The sequence below is a fragment of the Natator depressus genome, chromosome 3 (assembly GCF_965152275.1).
Source record: "Natator depressus isolate rNatDep1 chromosome 3, rNatDep2.hap1, whole genome shotgun sequence".
Classification (NCBI taxonomy): domain Eukaryota; kingdom Metazoa; phylum Chordata; order Testudines; family Cheloniidae; genus Natator; species Natator depressus.
The window spans coordinates 3561983-3587777 of NC_134236.1; the positions used below are offsets into that span (position 1 = coordinate 3561983).

The following is a 25795-nucleotide window of genomic DNA, read 5'->3' on the forward strand; positions in this document are numbered from 1 at the left end:
GCTAGGACTTGTTTCCAATCTGCACCGTCTTACTAAACATCAAGGGTGGCTGTGAACGGCTCTGCGGCTGCAGTCTGTCCACCCCCCTGAGCTAGATAATAGGTCTGTATTTAGAAGCCTCAGCCTGCTTGGCCTGAGAGACTCTGGCATCTAGCTGTTGCAGTAGATTGGTCTGTAGTTCCGCAAGAATGAGTTGAGCCTCGAGTGTGAGAAGATGTAAATCTACAGCATTACTCTTCTCCACAAAGTTGTGTGTCAAACTTCCCCTTCACGTCAGCCTGAGAGCTGAAAAGCGTTCAGGTTGGCTGGCCAGGAAGGAACTGGGTGGCTTTACTGCTGTCTTGTTTTGAATGTATTTGTGATTCACCCTTTGGAAAGAAAAGTAATTTGGTGCCACTAGCCTTCAAAAGATGCCTTCTGAGGCAGCTTTCGTGCTGGGAGGTCATGGGTGAACTTCAGCTTTATTCTATTTAATCTCTTAGCTGCTGACCACCCTGGCAGCTTTCAAAATGCGTTGGGGTTTCATGGAACTTTGGCCCTTCAGGGAGGTCCATGAAAGTTAGTCAAATGACTAAAGCTTTTGTTAATGGCAGTTCTCCATGTCCTAAATGGTGCACGTTAAATATAGGTAGTTTTTGTTTACGTCTATCCTTATAATAACCTTACTGTGTCTGAAATGTGTCCTCGCATGAAAAAGTGAAACCATTGATGATGGTTTCTCTGCTGCCCACTAGGTGTCTTGTTGGGAATTATGGTCAAAACGCAGATAAATATGTTTTCACTAAAATAGTTATTTCCATAAATGCATTTATTGGCACTTCACTGACCAAGGCAGTGCTTTTCCTGAAGAGCTGAGTCAAATATACAAATCATGTTAGTGGACATTAAAAAAATCTGAGCAGCAGTGGGGTGACAGTGGGTTTAAGTAAGCCTTTAGCTACTGTAATGTTGCAAATGACTGTTAAAAAAAATAAATAAATAAAAAAATGCATGATGGTTAGGAGACTGTCACCACCAATCCTTATAAAGGAGTTCGGGGATTGCGTTGGACTCTGAATTACTACGCTGCCTGAACTTAGATCTTTCTCTTTCAGGGTGTGCGCTCACAGTGACTGTGCCCATGAGTTTGATTAACTTTTACAAGTAAGTTTTCCAAAAATCATGTGAACTAACTAATTCTGCAGGGTTTGAGGCACCACATGGGATGATCCTCTTCTGCTAGGCGTTAGCCATGCAGAATACTACAGAAGGAAGTAGGTGGAGAGCACGTTGTATTGGTGGCCCAGCACTGCCCAGGCTGTAATAGGAGAGCCATGACTGGGCGTAGCTTTCTGTAAACTAGACTCCTTATAAACTTTCCTTACCTTCACTGGCAGCTTCCTAGGAGCCCCGAAGGCACTCCTGATTAAGACGGAGAAGCCGTTAAGTTGCCGCCCTTATGAATACACTAATCCGACTTGCTGTGAGCACAGGTCCCTGCATGCAGGCCAAGCAACTCAGATCGAGTGGAAGCAGTTCATTTTGGGATCTCTGGTCTCTGCCGCTGTATTAGTGGCATGTCTAGCCCTATAGTCAGAGAAGAACAGGGCAACCTGGGAAGTCGCCCCTTGGGGGATTGAGTTAGGGGGATTCCAAAACGCAATCCTCCCCGCTCCCCCCACTTTACTTATTTTAATAACAAAATCCTGCATTTCCCATACAGACTTCCTGATTTGCAGACGTTAACAGGTGACCCTGATAATGGCTGCTTTGAATATTGAACTAGCCATGAATTGCCTGGTAGACAAAATGAATGTTAAGCACCTGGCATGAATCTGGGTGATCTGATTCTTTGATCAACCTACTCCGACGATATAGTCTCTTACTGGCTCTGCAAGAAGGAAGTTGTGCAGGAAACCTTGTCTTTCTCATCTGAATTGGTTCCTGAACCCAGGCCCAGTGTCGTAGTCTGAACTCCATTTGGGAGCCCCAGTTCTCCCCTTTGTTACCAGCTCCTTAAAAGGCTGCATCTGAGATTGGCCAGTTATTACTTCCACGTTGAAATCCATCGCTCACTAATGCAGGGTTACCAAAGACACATCTGAATAAGCAACGTATAATTATCGTGAGTGCATTATTCACTGGGGTGTCTGACCTGAGACTGGCCTCTTGCCCATTTTCTCAACAACAGCTAAATTCCTACTGCTGGGCTCTTCTCAGCCTGTTGCATGCCTTACTCCACTTCAGGAAAGGTGCCCAAGGCTAGTTGGGCACTTACCTGGATTGGAGAGCTCCCTGAGGAAGGCTTGTGCCTGCCTCTGTTAGAAGCTGTGGCTTCCGAGAGTTTGACATAAGATTTGTGTTCCTTTTTCCTTTCAGGGCCTATAAAAGTAACACTCTGAAGCACAGGTCAGTGTATGAAATCATGCTGCCGTTCTTCTCGCCAGCGTTGCTGTTCATTCTGTGCATGATCTGGATCTTCATGTCACCATCAGACATCCTGGAGGTCCATCCCAGGCTCTTCTACTTCATGGTTGGAACAGCCTTCGCCAACATTTCAGTAAGAGTGCTGTTTCTCTGCTAAAATGCATGTGAACGGGGGTCGCTGATTTGAATTAACACAATGGTGAGGGCTAGCAGTTTGTCAGGCAACATTGTATGAACTATCCAGTCTGCTCATGAGGTGGAAAGGCAAGTCAAAAACCCAGAATGAAAATGCCAGGAATTGTGGATTGGATCCATTGTAAGGGCAGGCACTGAAGTGGGCAGGAGAGAAACGCTGACTCCTTTAGAGGTGAAAAACGTTTCCTATAAACCAGATCTGACTTTTCCCAAACCAGAGAAATCCCAGCATGTGCTTTTTTTACCCCTCCCTGATACTAGATAACAATTCACTTAATTGAGTTCCTGCTCTCTCAGCTTTAACATGGTCACTCACAAGGTTCTTGGTGAAATTGGTTCAGCTGTGTGTTGTCACATCTGCCTGCGTACGTGAAAGCCCCCTGCTCTCATCCCCCCCAAATCATGACTACTGTTAAGCTGTGGAATCCGTGTCTTGCATGACAAACGGGCCGCCGTAGTGGTGGTGTTTAGGAAGACGTGCAGCTTTATTCATAGATCTGTCACTACCCTTGGACTGTGCCCAGAAGCAGGGCTTTCTGTCTCTCACTCTGCAGAGTTTTTTACTAACTTTCCAGATAAGTTTGGTCAGATTTGACCAGAATTGGCCAGTCAATGCAAATCAATCCTTGTGATGGTCTGCTCTTGATGTGGACTTCTCTGGTTATAAGCACAAGAGGAATTCATGTCAAAATGGAAACTTTCTCAGTATTTGGGAAACTTTAGAGCAGATGATTGTCCATGATTTAATAAGTATCGCTCTAGATAAGTACATGGCCCTCATTGCCATATTCTGAGTGAGTGATTCATGGGTTACAGAGGCTCGCGTTGGAAGGAAACCAAAGCATATCTAACAAACTTCTTTCCCCCTCCTGCCCCCACCAGTGCCAGCTGATCGTGTGTCAGATGAGTAGTACCCGGTGCCAGCCTCTCAACTGGATGCTGCTGCCATTAGCCCTGGTCATCTTTGTGGTGATCTCTGGAGTTGCACCCCATTGGGAAAATCTTCTTCTGTACCTACTGACTGCTCTCATTACCCTGGCGCACATCCACTATGGAGTAGGAGTGGTAAGTCTGCCTTTGGGCTTGGGGTTTCACTGTAGCGGCTCTGCTTGTAGAATTTACTTTGTCCCATTGCTGTTCAGTTTTGCAGGGGGTGTCGCATTTAAACCCTGGAATACTAGGTGGAATACCTCTGATCCAAAAGCATTTGCCAGGCAGATTGAGGCATTTATATAAAATGTGAAAGGAAGCTAAATAGGTGGCATCTGAAAGCTCTTATTTTGTATACCAGGAACCGACAGCCTGGCTGCAGCAGAAATTCTTCTAGTCGTTTAATTTAAAGACTGGGTCTGATCCAAACCCTGGATCCACATCCTGTTTTAGATCACAGTTTGCAGCTTAAAACATAGGAACCACACACTGGTGAAACATGGATTTAATGCTCCCAAATTCCAATGTAGTTACGGTTCTATTGGTCAGAAAAATGCCAAGATCAGAATGGGATCCAGAGACTGGGTTGGGCAAATCTCTAATTTTAAATAAATTATTCGGGGACTTAGCTAGGTACCATTCGCTTCCGAACATTTCACCTTACTTAGAACTTATTTTCTGTAGGCTGCAGCTGCTGGTGGGTAGCACATGACTGTACACTCGAATCAGTCTGACCCTGTCTCCGGTAGGGGGCACTGCTTGGGAGGACAGCCTTAATGTGTTAACCCGAACACAGTGTTTCTGTCCTGTATACAGATTTATAATCTTTCCCATAGGTGTTAGCTGATTTTTTTCATACTGCACCTTTTAAATATTGCTTTCAGATGCCCCAGGCATACTGTAGCTAGAACTCTGTCTGAAGTGCAGTGGTTATGTCTGGCTAAATAAAGAGTGAACAAAATTACTAAAGAACCTGAATCACTGATGTAGAACCTGCCATATTTCAAGCTTCTGGGAGGAGTTCATCTGCTGGGGAGAAGCTGGGAAGGGAGAGCACCGTGGAATAGTCTCCCCTGTATACAGATGCCTTCAGGGATCAAGGAAGCACTGTAGCCAACTGTGGGAGACTGGCACTGTGTGAAGGAATTGGCAGGACACAGAACATCTAGGCAGTGGGAGTGCTGCTCAGTGGGAAAAGCCCAGTTGGGTTGTCCTAGGTCAACTGAACAGGGAAATGACCAGCTCGGCAGCCAGAGTGGGAACCCGAGCACTTGTTGCTTCAGGCGAGCTCAAAAATATGTACGCTAGCTGCTTGCAAGATATGGGTTTGACGCAGGACTCAGTGGGTGACGTTCTCAGGCCTGTTACACAGGAGGTCGGACTGATGGTCGTCATGGTCTCCTCTCGCCTTATACTCTATGAAAACCCCACCCATTTGAACTCCTTTGTAAGACACACGAGTGGGTGAGAGTGAGCCTGCAGTTTCTCCTCCTGAGTTGCGGGTGAGCAGGCCTTGGGTGATGTGGTTGCTTAGCTGCCACGCTGTATGTGTTGGTCGTTTCCTGCCAGCCGTATGAATGGCTTTAAAAACAACTCTGAAATTTCACAAAAAGAAAAGGAGGACTTGTGGCACCTTAGAGACTAACAAATTGGTTAGTCTCTAAGGTGCCACAAGTCCTCCTTTTCTTTTTGCGGATACAGACTAACACGGCTGCTACTCTGAAATTTCAGCCAGCCTAATCACATCAAAAAGCAAATTTCCTGAATGCAGCCTTTAAGTCTGACGTGGCTTTCCGCTGTCTGTCGAGAGGAAATGAGCCCTTTCTGCCTTTTGAAGGTCACTGCGAGAGGAGGCTTCTCAAGGGTAATTAAAAGCGGGTCTCCAAATCTCAGACATACTGTCTCTTGGCACAGTTACATACCAATGTCCTGTTTTTACTGTCATCTGGTGGGAGTGGCGAGGCAGGACAGTCTAGTGCCGGCACTGTTATGAGAGGGTGCTGTGTAGCGGCTTTCTGACTACCGCGCTCTGGAAGCGAGCCAGCCTCTGCTCTGTGTTTTTGCAGTTCATGTGTGACTAGTGTTCAACTGAGTGACTTACGTATGCCCTTGTTACTTTTTTAGCTAAAGTATGGGGGGGCGGGGGAGGAGGGGATAGCTCAGTGGTTTGAGCATTGGCCTGCTAAACCCATGGTTGTGAGTTCAATCCTTGAGGGGGCCATTTAGGGATCTGGGGCAAAAATTGGGGATTGGTCCTGCTTTGAGCAGGGGGTTGGACTAGATGACCTCCTGAGGTCCCTTCCAACCCTGAGATTCTATGATTCTATTCTACGATTCTATGAGCATCGGCTTCACAGCTCACAACAGGCCAGACGCATTCAAGAACAAGTGCACGTTCAGTGAGGAGAGGCAGTAAACTAAACTTAAAAACTGATCAAAGGAAATGCATTTGGTGTGCAATGTGCAATTAGCCTTAGAACTCACTGCCACAAGATACCATTTGAGACCAAGAGTGTAAGATTCCATAAAAAAGTGTAATGAAACGATCCAGCTACTTTGGGTAGGCTACAAATCTCTTGGTAAGGTGTAGAAACCTTAATGCTTCAGGGCTAAAACCAGCCACTAACAAGTGAGGAGGGTTAGGGCACAAATTTCCTTTGGAGAAGCCTGCCCAGAACTGATCCCCTTGGGGGTTACTTGCGCTTGCCTCTGGTCACCGTGCAGCAAAGCACAGCACTGCATTAGATGGACTGTTGGGAATTGCGAGACCAGAGAAGTATTTGATTAGTCACAACCTCTTAGAGGGTCAAATGCTGGACCCCACAGTGCAAACCCCAGTGGCATGCTTTGGAGGAGAGTAAGTCGTCCCCCGATCTGGTGGAGTGTGGAGTTGGTGCAGCTGCTTCACCCCAGTCTGGACTAGTGGCTTGTGGGCCCTGTGTACCAGAGGCTTTGGCCTGGGGGGAGCCTGTCGGCATTATCACAATCCATCCTGTCAGTGGAGAGAGGGGTATTTCAGAGAAGTACTCCAGTTTGCGAAGCGTCCTGAGTGGCTGGCCTGGCCGTGCACAGCAGGAACATGGTGTTCCTGTGAGACAGGTCTCGTGCACCCATGTGGGGTGATTCAGCCTTTTTAGCCGCACATGCGGCTTGCTTGGTCTGTCGTGTGGTGCATACGGTGATGTCTACACTGCAGTGAGACACTGGCGGCTGACCCGCGTCAGCTGATCCAGGCTCACGGGGGTTGGCCTGTGGGGCTATGAAATTGCAGTGCAGATGTTCAGCGTCTGAGACCCTCCCTCCTTCGTGGGGTCCAAGAGCCCAGGCTACAATGTGAGCCCAGATGTCTACACCACGGTTTTACAGCCCCACAGCCCAACCCCTGCAAGCCAGAGTCAGTTTACTGCAGTGTAGATGTACCCTTAGGGGCTTCTGTAAGGGAGTGACTAATAGCCCTGGCTGGGGATGAGCATAGTATGGGCAGGTGCTATGCATCCTTCCCATACATACAGCACTCTGCCAAATCACTATGGTCCTGGGCCCGAATACTGAGCTGCTCCGTTTGAGTCCCCTGGATTGTTTGAGGCAGAGGTGGAAGGCATGTTGGCGGATATATTACTTGCATTTGACGTCTCTCTCTCTCTCTCTCTCTCCCCCCCAGGTAAGCCAGCTGAGCAAACATTTCAACATCCGGCCTTTCTCGCTAAAGAAGCCCAGTACGGATTGACTGGAAGTAGAAGAAGGAAAAAGCAGCCTGCAGTCTGCACAAGTACTGTAAATACCTGCTGGAAATAGCCTGAACTTCAACCATCACCACAGACCTACATCGATCTTCTGGACAGACGCTGGGGCAGCGGGGGCTGGCACTGGGGCTAGATCCCCAACTGCCATTGAGAAAACACGTACCGCCCTATGGTGAAACCAGATGAGGGGAGTAGCCTTTCCAATTATTCCTGTATATTAGACTAGCTGAACACCCTCAAGCCCCAACTCTGCACCAGTAGAGCTGGCTTGGGAACATGGATGGCATCGCTCAGAACGCAGAGTGCCTAAACCTGTCATGGTCACCAAAAATAGTCTGGCAGCCGAGTTAGTAGCAGTGGCCTCAACACATCTGTAACGGAGACGTTTGAGCTGCAGGGTCAGTGAGGAACATCTTCGTCACACACGTGGCTGTCTAGTGTTAGACCCTGTCAGATGACCTTTCTCTCTTGATGCTAGAGCAGTTCCCCGGCGTGCACGCACACGTCCATTCATGCAAAATGTTTGTTTAGAAGCTTCAAATGATATTCCACTAGGATGATTTGGAAATTGAGGGGTTTGACTAAGTGGTTAAGGCAGCTTCCCCCCCCCCATCCCCCATTTTTCCAGCTGTGGGTAACTGGGACCATATCTTGACAGTATCCTTCTTGTTAACCATACATTGGCCACATGCATTCTTTAATCACGAGTCCATGAAGGGAACTTGAGCTCTTAGGAGCAATGGTTATTTTGGGGTGGAGGGTGGCTTATAATCACCTGCAAGAGCTAAAATAGCAGATGGCCAAATTCTCCCTTCTGATAAATCAGTGCAACCTCATTTAATGCAAGAGGGTTGGCTTGCAGGGGGAAGGGGGGTCATTACATGCTACATGGAGCTTGTCTCATTTCAGACTTGCGGTATGAACTACAAGTTGTGTGCACGTCCCTGTGAAGGGTGGGACGATCTCTATATATGCAGTCTCTCCGCTCCAGATAACTGCATTGTGCAAATCCCACAGCTTGGAAAAGCACCTGAATAGTTCTTACAACAGCTGACATGCATATACACTTGTGGATATTTTATTTGGGGAAAAGTAGAGGTGATTTTTTTTAATATATTCTCATTTAATTTAGGTCACACCTGTCCCAATGACTAGGCCACACATCTCATCCAGTGAGATCTTTCTGTTTACCATCCGTTAAGCCGTTTGTGTTCAGTGGTTTTATTTTTTTAATTCATTTAATTGAGTGGTGGTGAAGACTGAGTGCTGATTTTTCTTTTCTGTTCCTTGTATTTAATGAAGATTTGTGCTTGAATGAAGAGTGCAACCTAAACCCAGGCTCTGGACAGGCTGCACTCGGAAGCGAGCAAGCACAACGAATGTTCATATATAATGTATTGTGGGAACAAATTCATTCATACCTGGGGAGTAATATCTTGGTCATGGTGTATTCCTTCTGTGGGTGAAAAGTCTCCTGCACTAGGAAAACGTAACTGTAATTACTATTTAACGCTTTTCTTTTGTAAATTTAAATCATTGTCATGCAAGTTGTACGAAACAAAACATCCAGAAGTCAGTTCACAGCATTTCTTGTAAATAGGTTGGTTTTAATTTGAACTCGAATTCTCACTGTGGTGTCCTGTACAAGATCATAAGTGACGGGTAGAGGTACACCCTGCAAGACACATGGGGGAGAATTTAATTTCAAGTGGGAAAATATCATCACTGCTTCCATCTCCAGGTGTTCCCATCATGTGTTTTGGCTGTGGGGGCGATTGGACTAAACACATTTTAGTTGTTTTGTTAGTGTGTCACGACTGTACATCAGGAACTGGAGGAAGGTGTTCATCTGGGAGAGGAAAAAACCTTTTATTCCCCCTTCGGAGTTTATTAAATAAGTAGCTTACTCTCTCATATATATATTACTGACATTGTACAGAAAAAGCTTAAGTGTACAGAGGAATTGGGTTGTGCTTGAAGTTTTGATACTCGTAACTGTTGAATTCAATATATAATTATGGGCAAATTAACTTAACTTGAAGTTCACAAGAAACATTAAGAATTTGAAACCAGCTGTTGAAAATGGGGCACACAGTTTAACTATCTGTGGAACATTTTCCTACTGCAAAATCCACCTTTGCGGCAGCGATGTTGCTGAGCTTGGGTTTTTCCGTTTGCATGCTGATGGATCATGGACTACTTGGGCCAGTTCCCCATGACTAGTCACGCGAAGACATTTCAGGGTCCCAAGCATGAAGCTGAATGTTATGCATTTCCTTTTATCGCAGGTCCCATTTCCTCTCCCCATCCCCACTCCCCCGGCAGCACTGCTGTGTTCGGACTTGGGTGGCATGAACATTGCGAGTGTTCAGACTGCAGTGGCTGCTCAGTTCCCTAATGCTCTGTTCCTCTGGCTGCAGAGTAGTACATTGAACTGTTCCTTTGGGCAGCGCATGGAAACAAACCCTGCAAAAAACACCCTGTCAGTTGTGTGGAGGCTGGCAGCTAGAGCAGGACTTGCAATCTAAACGCCTTCATGCATTTTATTGACACTTTCTTAGGCAGGATGTCTCAAAACCTGGAGCTGCCTTTTACGTGCACAGGCTTATCTTTGGGGAGTCATGGAATTTGGTGCCTTAACTTATTGCATGTTGGGGCTAGCAAAACATCTACTATCAAGGTATGCTAGAAACAAGTTTTAATGCTGCTAGAGTTCAGGCAGATGCGGGCAGGATGAACTCTAACCTGTCCGATTCTGCTCTCTGGGCACGTTCTGCCCCCCAACACAATAAACGGTTTTCATTTGCGCAGTTTTTATCTGAATGTAGTGACTGATGCGCTTGATGTCATGGATTCTGGGGAATTAAATGTTCGATCAGAAACAGACAAAATCACAGTCACCCCACCAAAAGTGTGTGTGTGAGGGAGCAAATCTTTTGGGTTGGTTTATTTTTAAAGAAAACTGTTGTTTTCTCCTAATTCGGTCATTAAAGATAAACTCATTCTCTAGTGAAGGGCTGGATTTGGTCATCCTTGTTCCCATCTCTGAAATACTCAGTGAGGTAAATTGTACCTTAGCCTGGAATATTGGCAGGAAGAGCTGAGCCTTGGGGAATAACACCTCTAGGCTGTCCATGTGCCCGAGTCAGGTAGTGTACATAAGTGGCTTCAAAATGGACTGTTCCATGTCTTAACTCGGTTTGTCGTTAAATCTCCACAAGCCGGTTGCCATAACGTCCTGCTCCTGTTCCTGTGCTAGAGACTAGCCGGAGCACTGTGAAAAGAGACCAGTGGCTTGCTGAAGACACTTGGACTCATCGCGTTCCTGCAATTAGGGGTCTTTGGTTGAAGTGAGTGTTGGAAGCCTTGGGAGCGGACACAAATGCCATCGCGTGGCTTCTTCCACTCAGAAAAACGGTTCATTACACACGCAGCTTCATTTCCATGCTGTCGTCTTGAGCGTGTGGAATGCAGGCTTGCACTTTGCCCCAAGCCTGCAGTCCCGTCCCGCCCAAATCCCATGCAAAGTCTTCTGCCAACCCCCAGAGTTCACCCTCATGACTGTAAAATCTGGCTCATGGGACATACATTTAGCTGGGGTGCGTACGTGCAGGTTTAACAGCTCTCTGAAGTCACTGGTATGTTAATGAAAGTAGCTGCTGTGGTCCAAGTTAGCATCCCTCACAAGCATTTCTGTTGTTGGTCCATGGGGTGCAAACAGTAGGGAACGCAGGAACTGCAGTGTTGAGATTGTACCTGGCCTTCCCATGCTTGCTGTGCCCTGTACGGTGGCTGATCTGTGAATTTATCGTGCTCGCTGCCTGATCTAGGGTACCGATGGGGAATCAGTCAACACAGAATCTCATGGCTTTTTTTTAAATGGATGACTCGTGTGTTCATGCAGTTTGGGGGGGTTTGGTCACTATGGCAAAAATATTCAGATCTGGGGTTTCCAGAGTTAGGCTCCTGCAGTCCATACTGAAGTTCCTAAATAGAACTGGCCTCTGAAAATCCGGTGTCTTCTGTCTGGGCTCCTAAACCTTAGCCCCCAGGTGAAAATGTTTTGGCCTGTTGTGACTTTCCAAAGTGACCCATCAGATTTGTTGTATCTTTATAAATGTTGCATTTTTGGAAGCTGTGGCCCAGCGGAATTTTCCTATACGCTGAGGACTGGTTTACGCTACTGCTTAAGTTGATGTAACTTACATCGCTCAGGGGTGTGAAAAAGACACCCCCCCCCCCCCCCCCCGTGAGCAACACCAGTGACATCGACTTAAGCGCTGACCACGCTGGCGCTGTCGGTAGGAGACACTCTCCCGTCGTCGGCATAGTGGGTCTTCCCCAGACACGCTACAGCAGCTCGGCTGCATCGGTGTAGCCTCGTAACGTAGACTTGCCCTTCAAAGATACTCTCAGCACTGCCGCTTCCTAGGCACGTAACTTGAACAGCTGTGAAGCTCTTGTGGTGAACAGTGGCATAAAAAAACAACTTGGATTTAGGTGATTTGGTTTGTTTGTAAAGGAGACCTGCTCCTCTTTCCTTGTGCTGCACCACTGGGATGATGGTAAATCATCTGCCTGCTGAAAGCCACTGGAGAACCTTTCTCTGCCATGGGTGGTGTTCGTTTTATGTGGTGTGCCCGCTCACTGGGGGCATCTTGGGCTGGTGGGTTGAGATCAGCTGGGCTGTCTTAGAGCTTGTTTGTGCTTTGCTGAAATGCCCGGTTTGCTGTCCAGCTGCAAGGGCTGTAGTAGCCAAGGGAAGCCTTTGCTAGTACCCTGCTTGCCTCATGTACCCAGTCTACCTCACAGCATTGTATTGGAGGTGGCGGCAGGCCAGGGCTGCGGCGACCGTGGTTTGTGTGCTGACTTGGAGCGTGGTTGCCACAGAAGTTTGTTTAACCTCTTTGCTGCTGACCAAGGTCTTGATTAAATCAGAAAAACCCACCAGTGCAGCGGGACTTGTCAGTGCCGCCTGTTTCCTGTCTTACGGCAGCAGCGAAAAAACGTAACAGAACAGGGAGGTATCACTTCACATCACGTTCTTAGCAGACCTGCATCCCAGAGGAAAGCTGTTTGCTACCTGTACCTCAGCCAGCCACCATCCTGGCGTCTTACGGCACATGCTCCAGGAATAAAGATCTATTAATAGGTAGTGCTAGTCGTTACTAACCCGTTAATTGTTCGGGTGCATTTGGTTTGGAGTGATGGTCTCATTTCCAGATATAAATCTGCCTCATTCGCTCCATTCTGCCAGGACCTATTTGTTATTACTTGACAGCTGGTCAGACTGGTCCAGTGTGACATGCTTTTTGGGCAGCAAGAAGTTCTTTCTGACACCGCATCCCCTGCCACGGCAGCCTTTAACTGAGTGCAGAGTCAACTAAACCAAATGGTGTGCTTTGGGGGCAGGCGGGCGGGAAGCCCGAGCTGAAAGTGCTCGGGAAGGTAACTCTGTAACAATGACGTTGTGGGCTCCGTGTTTGTATCTCCCAGGCTTCCAGATCAAATGGATCTTCTACCTGCCAGCCCTGCTCATTCAATCTGAGAGTTGAGCTGGGCTCTTCCCGGCTCATGTATCATCCCCAGCAATGGAGACAGTGCAGGCCACACCCTATCCTCAGTTACGCCCATACAACGGAAGGCAAAGCAGAGCAGAATCCTCCTCGTTCGGGCTCTGCAGGGCTAATGGCGTTGGAATGGAAAAGGCTCACGCTAGTAGCTGTGGGTGGGATTTTCCGAAGTATCTGACTTTCATTGGGACTTGTCACTTAGGTGCAGGTCTGTTGAGTAAGAAGGGGGCATCTTAATTGACTCTTAGCATACAACTGCCTGCTCCCTTCATTCTTTGGGCTAAGGGGGAAGTAACCCCCATGACACTCCCCACACCCCCCGCCTACAGAAACAAAAACTTCCGGGGCAAGTAACTGTAATGTGGACCCATTGTGTTTCCTGAGCCTGGCCCTGTGTGACTGTGGCCTGGTATCACTGCTCAGAGCACCTCTGCGTGTCATTTCACTGCAGTGAGTGGATCTGCCAGCACATCCTGTTATATCCCACCCAGGTGAGCCCATAGCCTGGCCGGGACCAGTCACCGCTAAGCAAACTGATTGTACAGAGCTTTAAATAAACAGCAAAATACAGTATAAATATTGTCTTGTCAGTGCAGAGTTCTGCCAAACCTGTGTTTCTCATCAGGATCCATGTCTCTCTCTCTCTCTCTTGTTGGGAGCTTAGAGTACTGCTGTGGATTTGAATGCCAATCTGTTAAAGGGGATTGCTGATAAATATTTATTGTAAAAAATAAATATTGAAAATAAAACTTCAGTAAAGAATAAAATTTTCCAAGCCTTTTAGTGGTTTTCTCGTCTGTTTTTGCTGGTTTCAGTAGAACCCATTGTCCAATTGCCTTTGAGAGGGGCGGTCTCATCCTTTTAACTCTAGAATCGGCTTGAGGGTCGGTCAGTCTGGTTGGGTCAGATCACACACCCTCAATGGGAGATGCTTCGTTGGGGCCGGCACAACATCAGACAGCCAGCGGAGGTTCCTAGGTGCACTTCTCCAGTGCATGCACGCACTTGGAAGTGACCAAAGGAACCAGCTGTCAATTAACCAAACAGACAGACACACACAGAAAACACAGGCCCAGCCCCACGAAGCTCTCAGTGAACCAATTCCACAGCGTGCTGCCCAGGTGGAAGAAAGCGTTACATGCTCCCAACTCATGATTTTGACTTGCGGCATATGCAGTCCAATGGTTCCATTCAGAAGGTGGGCGCCTTATGCATGTCTCCAGCAAGTGCACGGAAACATCACACTTTGGAGAGCCTCAAAGGTGGTGGTGATGCAGTGCAAATCCCTTCACGAACCCTAGTTCCAGTGCAGTCCAGCTGCTATAAAATCCTGCAGTTCAAAAGTCAGTTGCCCTAAAATTCCCCCAACCTCCCAGAACTTTAGCTGAAGAATGTGAGTCCTGTCCAGCTAGCTCGTATTACATGACCATCAAAGGTTCCCTAAAACACCCACGTCCGGTAAAGAAAGGTATCCCTCTGTCGTGGGGGGAGACTGAGCCGCAGAGGGTAAGGGACTTGCCCAGCTATGTCACAGCAAGTCTAGGGTGAGATCAGAGCAGAATCCAGGAGTCCTGACTTGCCTTGCTAATAACCCAATTAGGCTGCTGCTTCTACATTCCCCATGTATGAGGCAAATTCTTCCTTTCCCGTCGCACGCATTACACCAGAGGAGAATGAATCCGCCCACTGGATTTTCCTTCACCCTCCTCGCTAATGTTTACTGTCAAAAAGCAGGCTTCCCCTCCTCCCCTCTGGGAACAAGAGCCAGGCTTGGGAGCAGACCTGACTGCCCCAGTTTGCTAAGTTCCAAACAGGGCCACCAATAATTGGGCTTGCTGTAATTAAAGATGCAAATGACTTCGTGCCTCGAGCACAGTCACCTGCAAAACTGGGTCTTAACCCAAAGCCCTTCACTCTTTACTGCTGCTGTTCGCTGCTTTTTCTACCCCGCTCCCAGCTTCAGATCCTTCTCTCTTCCACCCTCCTGGGTCTGGCACTCCCCTCTGCGCTGGCTTCCTGTTTGCCTGGTCCAGTTTGGGGTTCCACCCTGATATTCAGAGCACCGTGAGCCACTGCTTCCCCCCCCCCCCCCCAACCATACCCCCTGCTGGGAGCCCAGCGGCCATGGAGCTCCTGACCCCAAGGAGAGCCCCCGGAATGGGAGCTGGGCCTGGCCTGGGGGGGAAGGAGAACCATGTCCCGTGGGAGGGGCGCTGATACCCTGCTCCCAGCCCCCTTGTGGCCAGGTTTTCCCGGCCACTGGCAGTGAAGTCTGATATTTTAAACTGAAGTTCATGGCTGTATGTTAACTAGGTAATTTGCATAACACATTGGTGCAGGAGCAGTGAGCAACCCCAAGAGGTGGAGCACGCCTCGCTCGCTGCCAGTATCAGCCACCAGCCGTGGTCTCTTCGGCTCCCCTGCCGGCAGGGGCAGGGCGTGGGTCCGAGGCGAGGGGCAGCAGCTCGTCCAGGGCAGCTGCGGTGTTTCGGTGCCTGGACCCAGCCCCATAACCAGCCACCCGCTCTGTGGAAGGAGCAGCTGGTGCAAACCAGGGAACAGAGCTGAGCGGTGGGGCCTAGTGCATAGAGAAATGGGCGACGGAAGACCTAGGTTCTGTTCCTAAGGTTGCCAACTGACTAACCGCACAAACCCAAACACCCTTGCCCTGGCCCTTCCCTCAGGCCAGGCCCTTTCTCTGAGGCCCCATCCCCAGCTTCCTCAGTCACTCGCTCTCTCCCACCCTCACTCACTTTCGCTGGGCTGGAGTGGGGGAGGGGGCTGTGGGCTGAGCCTGGGGAAGGGAGTTTGGGTGCAGGAAGGGGTACAGGAGGGGGTTCGGGCTCTGGGAGGGAGTTTGGCTGCAGGAGGGGGCTCAGGGCTGGGGCAGGGGTTGGGATGCAGGAATGGGTATGGGAGGGGGTTTGGGCTCTGGGAGGGAGTTTGGGTGCAGGAGGGCTCTCAGGGCTGGGGCAGGGGATTGGGGTGCAGGAAGCGGTTGGGGGCAGGGGTTGGGATGCAGGAAGGGGTACGGGAGGGGGTTTGGGCTCTGGGAGGGAGTTTGGGTGCAGGAGGGGGCTCAGGGCTGGGGCAGGGGGTTGGGGTACAGGAAGGAGTGAGGGGTGCAGGCTCTGGCTGAGCGGCGCTTATCTCGGGCGGCTCCCGGAAGCGACCAGCTGGCTCGTAGGCTCAGTGGTGGCCACGGGGGCTCTGCGCGCTGCCCCTGCCTGCAGGCACCGCCCCCACAGCTCCCATTGGCCGTGGTTCCCGGCCAATGGGAGCTGCGGAGTCAGTGCTTGGGGTGGGGGTAGCGTGTGGAGCTCCCTGGCTGCCCCTGTGCCTAGGAACCAGAAGGCGGTACCGGTCGCTTCTGGGAGCCATGCTGAGCCAGGGCAGGTAGGGAGCCTGCATTAGCCCCTGGAACTTTTAGCCACCTATTAAAATCTCCTGGCTTGCTTTCAATAGCCACCGGGAGATCGAGGCTAATTCCGGGAGGCTCCTGCCAATCCAGGAAGGTTGGCAACCCTATGACTGTTCCTGGCTCCCGCACTGACCTGCTGGCTGACCTTGGGCATGGAGGTCCACTCTCTGTGCCTCAGTTTCCCCATATGTATAATGGGAGTAATGATCCTGACCTCCTTTGTAAAGTGCTGTGAGAGCTATGGATGAAAATCCATGTGCAGCCAGGGGCTGAACACAGAACTCACTGCAGCTGCTCTGAGCAGAGCTGGCGGAGCTGCAAACAGATGCCCTCCTCTCCTGCAATCAACTAACTCCGCTCAGCGGCGGCGGCCCCGCTCTGCCCAGGGCTGGCCTGGGGAGGGCCAGTGCAAACAGAGGGTACAGCCACATGCCCCCTGCCCAGGGCTCCTTGCAGTAGGAGAAGTGCACCCCCTGGTGCTTGCCCTGGGAACTGGACGCTGACTGCTTCGCAAAGCTGCCGGGTTTTGTGGCCGTTGGGGTGAGTCTGAATGCGGGGTGCTGCTATTTCCTGTGAGAGGTGATGTGCAGGCACCTCGGGTGTTGTATGGTCAGTGACAGGGCAGTGCATGGACAAAAGCTGGCGTTGCACGGGGGCCGTGGAGGGGCAATGCACGAGCAGAGGGTGTCTGGCGTTGCACGGGGGCCGTGGAGGGGTGGTGCACAGGTGGAGGCTGGCTGGCGTTGCACGGGGGCTGTGGAGAGGCAATGCACGAGCCGAGGCTGGCTGCCATTGCACGGGGGCTGTGGAGGGGCTTTGCACGAGCAGAGGCTGGCTGGCATTGCACGGGGGCCGTGGAGGGGCAATGCACGAGCAGAGGGTGCCTGGCGTTGCACGGGGGCCGTGGAGGGGCAGTGCACGAGCAGAGGGTGCCTGGCGTTGCACGGGGGCCGTGGAGGGGCAGTGCACGAGCAGAGGGTGTCTGGCGTTGCAAGGGGGCCGTGGAGGGGCAGTGCACGAGCAGAGGGTGTCTGGCGTTGCACGGGGGCCGTGGAGGGGTAGTGCCCGAGCAGAGGGTGTCTGGCATTGCAGGAGGGCCGTGGAGGGGCAGTGCACGAGCAGAGGGTGTCTGGCATTGCAGGAGGGCTGTGGAGGGGCTTTGCACGAGCAGAGGGTGTCTGGCATTGCAGGAGGGCCGTGGAGGGGCTTTGCACGAGCAGAGGGTGTCTGGCGTTGCACCGGGGCCGTGGAGGGGCAATGCACGAGCAGAGGGTGCCTGGCGTTGCACGGGGACCGTGGAGGGGCAATGCACGAGCAGAGGGTGTCTGGCGTTGCACGGGGGCTGCGGAACGGCTTTGCACGAGCAGAGGGTGTCTGGCGTTGCACGGGGGCTGCGGAGGGGCTTTGCACAGCCGTGCAAGGCTGGACGCTCTGTCTGCCCCCCCCCCCAGAATCACGCTCGCTGCTCAAGTGCGAAGGCTTCGCTTCTGCCGCCGGTTGCTCCGCCCTCCCCCGGGAAAGGGATCTGGGGCCGGGGGGCAGGAGCAGGGGTCGCCCAGCCGCGGGCTGTTTGCAGGAGAAGGGGGAGCGGAGGAGCTTGGGCCCCTGCAGCCCCTTGCTGCCAGCCCCCCCGGGAAGGAGCCCGTGCGCCCCGTGGGTGCCCCTTGCAGCCAGGGCCTGCGGAGGTAGGTCCCTTGGGGGGTGGAGCCGGGGGGTGGGCTGCGGCTTGGGGCCCCTGCAGGGAGCTTTGAATCTGTGTTTGCAACGTGCCCCGGGCAAGCTGGCCCCGCTTGGCTTGGGCCTGACCAGGTACCCCGGAGAAGCCCCGTCAGGGCCATGCCAGCCCCCCACAGCAGCCCCCCCCCCCAGTGTCGTGGCAATTAGGGCAGGGGTGCTGGGAGGGCGTTCACCCCAAACCCGCAGGGAGTCCCCCAGGTGCGGGGAGGCCTGGCAGAGACAGAAATATCCTCCAAGAAAACAAGAGCCGGTGCAAAGAGCCCTGTTGGGCGCGGGGGGGTGGGGGAGCAACGGGGGCATTGCAATGTAAGGACCCCCCTCCTTGCAGAATTGACCCCCCCGGGGGGAGCTGGCTGGGGGTTATAAAAGGCTTGTGCTAGTTGCAGAGAATCCCCGGGAGCACCTATTGCTGGGGGGGAGGGGTTTGCCCCCACTGAATTTAGATTAAAAACAACAAAAGCTTGTTCCGGGAATAGCTGCTGCAATTGTATTGGGCACATGCTCAATTCCCAGCTTCTGTAGCCTAATCTCTGGTGGGTTTTTGTAGGTGTCCACCTTGGGTCACCCTAGGGCCCCGCGCTCCCAGATTCAGAGGTCGGCGCTAGTGACAGTCCGGTCCCTGGATGAGATCGAGGATTGGGCCTCCCAAAATCACCTGGCCACGTGACAGGTTAGGCCTTGTACAGGGTGAATTGATTTTAAATCCAAGCAGTTGAAAGCACCAATTCTGATTAGAGTTTAAATCAGCAAGCAGGGAACTTTCTTTTAAATCACTGATTTTAATCTTGGTTTGCATTAGGGACTTCAGTTATTTTTTCTACGGGCAAATTGATTAAACCATTAAAATGTGTGGATTTGCAATTAAATAGCGCCTTTACACTAAATTTGGTCCTTGTTTTGCTACCCCTGTATCTACACACGTTTAATTAAGGATTTACATAGCTTATATTTGTTCAATTCATAGGGTTTATATCTTTTATTACATTAGGAAAATGATGAATGGTGCATTTCTTCTTTACTAGATGATTTTATTATTTGGGTTTGTTTCAAGCTCTATTTGGATGGAAATTGGAATTCCATTACAAATGTGCAAAACCAGCATGTAAATTATATTTGGTCTTATTAGTTAAATAAAACGACCTGAGATGTGCCGGACACCTCAGAAAAAAAGAATATCAAACCACATTTTGCATTTAAAACTAACAGATTTGTTAAACAAAAGAATATTATCTTCAGTTAGTGAATGGAACTGTTTCTGGTCGGCCTGTGCGTCCAGATTTTAGAACTAGTGGTTCTCATCCTCTCACAGCGAGTTGTTAGTCATAGGTTGGAAGAGGAAAACAACTCTCCAGTGCGTAACTTTGCATGAACTAGTCACTGAACTTCCCTTGTTGGCTGAAGTAAAATGAAGGAAATATTCTCTTTGCACTTGCAGAAGAGGCTACTGCTGTCAAAAGTTGGGGTTTAGCACGTCGACAAACTCTAGTTCCCGATGCTCAGACAGCGACTTCCATCAGTTCAGTGATTTCACTGTCTCTAAACATTCGGTAGCAAACCCTATACTGCCTAATGTTAATGTTTTTAATTTAATGTATATGATTTGAATAGACTGTCGTAAGTTTGTGCCTTAACGTAAATTGCCATAATTTCAGATGGGTTTATTTTAAAACAGATGCATTTAATTTAAATACAAAAATCCAAATGAACTACAAACCTGATTTATTTTTTTAAACAGAGATTTTTGTCCACTCTGCCGGTGGGGCTTTGGACACCAGCCAGGAATGAGTGTGTACATGCAAGTCAAAGAGTTGTTACAGTTGCTGATGTTTAAAATCAGTGGAAAGGAGACCAGGCTTTAGGCAACCTGGAAAATAAATGAGGGTGGAATGGTGTGGGAGTGACAAGGTGGTGAGCTGTTATCTTTTACTGGACCACATTCTGCTGGAGGAAGGTACAAGGTTTCGAACTACTCACAGCTCCTCTCCAGGTGTGGGGAAAGAAATCGGGGTGTTTGCACTCAGTGTGAGTTGGGACAGATACTTCAGCACAAGGGTTAGACTGGTATGCAGAAGGGGTTTCAAGTGGGCCCTCTACGATTCCGCAGGCTGGTGTCTGTTATGAGAGTGGCTTGTAGGCAGGGGGAGTTCAGCTCGTGCTTCCTGTATTGATCACAGGCTTTGAACTTCAGCGGGGAACAATTGTGGGGAGAGGAGCTCTGCACAGAAGAGGCCTGGGATTCTGGGTGTTAGGAGCTTTCATTGCAGAAGGAGCTGGTCAGGCCTTGGGCCGGTGGGTGCCACCTTTGATTGTCTGTGATGTGAGACCTGGTGGTGGTGGTGTCTGGTGACGTGACCATTGGATTGTGACCAGGGCAATTGAGAGAAGAGGGGCTGATGCAGAACAATCTGCTTCTGAGCTGCCGGTTCTCTTGGAGCTTTATGCGGAGTTGGAGTCCCATCCTGGGTCTAGGCTGCATGCCCAGGTTTGCTCCTGGGCTGTGTCCTGAGTGCCATGGTGGATGCTATAGTAGCTTAAAAGCCCTGATTGCTTGTATTAAATTTCAGGAGACAGCATGCAGGGCTCAGCGAGGTCTCCTGGCATTGCTTTTAACTCTAGAATACAGACTCCAAGGAGGTCTGTGCACAGTTGGCTGCGAAAGGACCATTGTACAATCCCTTGTCCTGAGTGTCTGCTTGGAAATGCCATGGGTGGACCAAGAGATGAGGCAAAAGATTGCAAGGCTGACTTTCCAGATCTGTACTGTGGCACTGCTGAGCCTGGCTGCCTCTACTAATCCTTTTGCCGATACATTTTAATCTAGTTCATTCGTTCATGTTGCTCATTCCGTGGGCCTCAGTTTCCCCATTAGAAAAAACCCACCTTTATGGAGGAAGTGAGGGTAGATTGGGTAACGTTTGCACTTTGCTTTGGAAAAGCTCATTGCCAGGATTCTGAATTTGCGTTCTATCTCTGAATGCCCAAAGCATGTTATGTGCTGCCCGCAGAACAAGTTAAAGACACGATAGGTGCCCTGGGAAGAGTAATTGAAATTGCCTGTTTTCTCCAGACCGAAGGAGCTCTGTGGCACTTGAAGGCTTGTTGCTTCCTCCAACAGAAGTTGGTCCAATGAAAGATATTACGTCCCCCAGCTTGTCTCTCTCTAAAATTACTGCCCCTTTCTATTCCAGGAGGACCTTCAGATGTTAACATAAGAACTGCCATACTGGGTCAGACCGAAGGTCTATCTAGCCCAGTGTCCTGTCTCCCCACAGTGGCCAATGCCAGGTGCCCCAGAGGGAATGAACGGACCAGGGAATCATCAAGTGATCCATCCCCTGTCGCTCATTCCCAGCTCCTGGCAAACAGAGGCTAGGGACACCATCCCTGCCCAGCCTGGCTGATAGCCATTGATGGACCTGTCCTCCATGAACTTATCTAGTTCTTTTTTGAACCCTTGTTAATATCTTGGCCTTCACAACATCCTCTGACAAGGAGTTCCACAGGTTGACGGTGCGTTGTGTGAAGAAAAACTTCCTTTTGTTTGTTTTAAATCTGCTGCCCATTCATTTCATTGGGTGACCTCTAGCTCTTGTGTTATGAGGAGGAATAAATAACGCTTCCTTATTTACTTTCTCCACACCAGTCATGATTTTACAGACCTCTATAATATCCCCCCTTAGTTGTCTCTTTTCCAAGCTGAAGAGTCCCAGTCTTCTTAATCTCTCCTCACACAGCAGCCATTCCATACCCCTAATAATTTTTGTTGCCCTTTTCTGTACCTTTTCCAGGTCTAATATAACCATGTCTCATTGTGCCAGGCACTGCCATAAAAATACAGACACAGTGTCAAGCTGTCTAGGGCTCATGAACATGAGTGCCAACCTCAGAGCAGACTGCAACGAACCAGGGCACAAACCCCAACTAGCTGTGTTTTTCTGTACTTAGATTTCACCAACCAAGTGTCACGTGTGAGCTCCTGGAGCCCTATAACAGCCTAACCATGGAGCCCCAGACAGTCCCCCTGGGAATCGGGTCTATCATGCCATCCAGTGAGCCTGCCTTTGTGATAGATGGTCCCTTACATGAAGAATCACAGCAATATTCAGGTCAAGTATTTCTTCACGCAACACACAGTCAACCTGTGGAACTATTTGTCAGAGGATGTTGTGAAGGCCAAGACTATAACAGGGTTCAAAAAAGAACTAGATAAGTTCATGGAGGATAGGCCCATCAATGGCTATCAGGTAGGATGGGCAGGGATGGTGTCCCTAGCCTTTGTTTGCCAGAAGCTGGGAATGGGTGACAGGGGATGGATCACTTGATGATTCCCTGTTCTGTTCATTCCCTCTGGGGCACCTGGCACTGGCCACTGTTGGAAGACAAGATAGCGGGCTAGATGGACCGCCGGTCTGACTGAGTACAGCTGTTTTTATGGCCTTTGAGGCTAACTGAAGGTAAACAGACAGGGATCTCTTGCTTCTGCTTAGAAGTCTTACCCGCTCCCTGAAGTCCTGCCGTGTAGGAATAACAAAGTCTTCTTGACAGGGATTTTTATTCCCTTCCCCCCCAGAGCTCATGCTGATGGGACGAGTGTTTGTGTGGGTCTTCTCTTCGTGGGTGTGGTGGGAGCAATCAACAAAGTCCTCGGTCCACTGGTGGTCCACAATGGCTTGCCTAGTGTCTGTGGCCTTCTTGTGCTGGAGAAGAGATGACACCTCTTGTGGTAAGCTAGCACTTAACACTTGGGAATGCTTCTCTCCTGCCCGGGGGGCGGGGGTTCATAGTTTTAGAGCAAACACGTAAATATTCCCTTACAGCGTGGGATACAGAGATCATGAGCGAGATTAATACAGGCAGCCGCTCACAAGCATTTCAGAAACACTAACCACATTGTTATAACCCTAATATCTGGTTTAGCAATGCTAACACACAGGAGAGCCAGACTGGTTTCCAGCTCTACATTTCAGTGAGGCCAAGGGGCCTTGGCATCAGCTGGCACCTGTTCTTCCAGTGTCATATGCAGTCCTGGCCCCGACGAGTTTGCCATCTGTAGATGGAGGGTGGGGAGGAAGGATTGCAACGGACAAAGGATTGGTCGGGGGTTGTTTGGCTCACAGCATGATGGGTCCATGGTGTGGTTCTGTGGTTGGGGGTTTTGTTGTGTTCCCCACCCACCCCCTGTCCTGATCAGATCCTGCGGCTTTGTGCCTCTGTGCTTTTGCTGCAGAAATTTGGAGACAGTTTCAGAATTGTTAGTCAATTTCCCTCCCAGGCAGTGTTAGGACCGAGGGGAATTGGGAACAGCTCGGGCATTGGCTTTTGTTTTTTTAAGAACAGATGTCGAGTCTGACCCTGAAGAAGAACCAGAAGCCCGAGTCCCTGTTCCGGGGGCCTACAATCCGACCGGGACAGATGGGACCTGCTGGGGAGCCCATAGGAGGGAAGAAGTGAGTCTTCAGGGGGGACTGAGCTGCAGGGACGGCGTTTGGGGGTGGGAGGCGTAGAAAAGCCCACAGGAGTGGGAGAAGGAGGCGAGCGGAGCATGGAGGCAGAGCAGAGTGCAGAGCCAGCGTCGGGGGCGGGAGATGAGAGAGGGGGTGGGAGATGAAGACCACAGGGCAGGATGCCTTTGGTTGGCGTTCCCAGCTTTAAGGAGGAAGAGGCAGTTGCTCTCCTCCCATTGTAAGTGCGTGTGGCCTAGACAGACACCGGCGGGACGCTCCAGTTTACGGACACATGTTTGTCTGCGTTTAACTTACATTGAAAAATCAGTCAGGTGTGCAGGCCCGTGGTGGGGTTGGTTTGACTCGGGCTCAGTATCTGTCTAAGCAGGCCAGCCCATTGGAGAAACCCAAATGTTAGAAACTTGGCCCTGATCACAAGAATTGATCCGTAGGCTTAGAACGGCACTTAAAGCATTTGCCCTTATTACAGAAACCGGTTTAATTGGGCCTGGAGAGAAGATGCAAGGCTGCTTTTTGCCAGGCTTCTGTCCACACGGGATCAGACATGGCGCTTTCAGGCTTCACTGTCAGGGCCCCCAACTTTAAGGGTCAAATGCTGTCTCCCTCCTGGAACTGACAGCCTTGGGTTACTGGTGAAGCCCATTTCTCTCCAGCGTCTGCTCCTCACTGAACCACTGTGCGCAGAGACACTCCACCTGGATGCTCTCACGAGGCTGAGACGGCAGAGGGTCGGGCTGAGAGCCCGAAGGGGGTCGCCCACAGAGGGGAAGGGAGAGGAGGCCCACAGCCCTGACTGAGCACTCTGCAGCGAGGAACCTGAGCTGAGACGTCTGTGCCCCAGACATGCCAAACCCACAAAAAGATGCAGGAATTGGACTGTTTTTTGGCTTAATTGGCTTGTGAGTTGCTTGTTGGCTAGTTTTTGGCTTGTGGCTTTTTGCTTGTTTGGCTTGTAGCTTGTTGCTTCTGTTTTTTTGATCGGTTCCTGGCAAGGAGGGGCAAGTGGGGGAGAGAGTCGGGATGCACAGCGGGCCCACCACAGTCCCAGACTGCAGGCCGGGGGGATCTAGCTACACAGAGTGTTGGGGTTCTCAGGGATTGCCTTCTTTTGAAATGGGATTAGCTTGTATTTTGGCTTATTGTGAAAGTCGGGGTGCTTATTTGCTGCGTGTGCTGTGCCCCCGGGAGCGCAGGGTAGCCCATTCCTCCTGGGTGCCAGCAGGGAAGTGACAAAAGTGCTTCTCAGCCACTGCTGGCCATCCTGGCTAGCTGTAGGTCACATGCAGCAGGGGAGTGGGTGGCCGACACAGCCCTGCATCAATCGCACGCCCTGGTGGTGGTGGTGCTCTGGGGGCAGGTTAGGAACTCTTCCAGCACGCCTGGAGGTTGTGGGGGATTAGCACGGTGTACAGATGCCTGCCTGACCCCCAGCTCAGCGAGCGCGTGGGGTGCTGGAGCGCTGCATGAGGCCTGGTGAAGGGGCCGGCCATTGGCAACGATTAGCCAGTGACCGGACCCTTCTCCCAAGCCTGAGCAGGGCAGTTCCCTAACCTGCGGCTCCAATTTTTTGCTTGCTCTTCAGCACCACGGCCAGAGGCAGGTGGGGTGGGCTGGGCTCACGCAGATGGGCCTGGAGGGCTGAGATCGGATGGACGGGCAAGATGTCAGAGCTGCCTTGTCTCTCATACCTTGGGCCCAACACGGCTATACCTACGCTGCAAACTAAAGTCAGCTGCATCGGGTGCTTTGTAAAGCTACGTAGCTAAATAGCGGGGCAGTTCTTGCATTTAGGGGCTGCTCGCTAGGTTCTCCTGCCTGCACTGCTGGGTCGGATGGCCGTGGCTGGGCTGGCTCTGTGTACGAGGCCCTTGGTAGCCCGATGCACTGGTGTATCCTCTTGGATGCTTGGCTAAGTCTCTCATGAGCCATGTGATTTTTCCCAACCCCCTCCTGCGTGCGGGAGATGTACAGAGAGGTAGCTGCAAGATGGGGCTTTGCTGAGCTGACAGCGGGCTGCGGGACACCATCCTCCCCGGCGCACTCCCAGGGCAGAGGCTGGAGAGCAGACCGGGAGCAGCGGGGTTTGTGGAGAGACTTGGAGGAGTCCAGGGAGGATGCCCGCTAGATAGGCGGGACCATCCCATGCCCGTGGGCTTGGCATGGAATAGATGCAAAGCCAGGAGTGGGAGGAGGTGGCTAAGGAGACAGGACGTGAAGGAGAAGCCGGAGGGGCACGGCGTGAGCTGTGATGGGGAGTCCCTATTCGTGCAGAGCCGGGGGGGAGAAGGTTGATGTCAGCGTACAGAAAAGGGGTGAGGCTGTGTA

General features: G+C 50.7%; 1 protein-coding gene and 1 long non-coding RNA gene across 3 annotated transcripts in view; both read left to right on the forward strand.

Moving 5' to 3' along the window:
* The window catches only part of SELENOI (selenoprotein I), a 54826-nt gene extending 43318 nt beyond the window's left edge, over positions 1 to 11508 (forward strand). For both annotated transcript variants that reach the window (XM_074947321.1, XM_074947322.1), the window contains exons 7-10: positions 1095 to 1143; positions 2359 to 2539; positions 3484 to 3666; positions 7193 to 11508. In XM_074947321.1, the coding sequence (XP_074803422.1) occupies positions 1095 to 1143; positions 2359 to 2539; positions 3484 to 3666; positions 7193 to 7309 (530 nt within the window). In that variant the 3' untranslated portion in view covers positions 7310 to 11508. The remainder of the gene's footprint in view (positions 1 to 1094; positions 1144 to 2358; positions 2540 to 3483; positions 3667 to 7192) is intronic.
* Positions 11509 to 18630: 7122 nt separating this feature from the next.
* On the forward strand, positions 18631 to 23453 carry LOC141983723 (uncharacterized). The gene is made up of 3 exons (XR_012638482.1): positions 18631 to 18675; positions 22576 to 22728; positions 23343 to 23453. It is a non-coding gene; the product is annotated as an uncharacterized LOC141983723 (long non-coding RNA).
* Positions 23454 to 25795: the final 2342 nt, after the last annotated feature.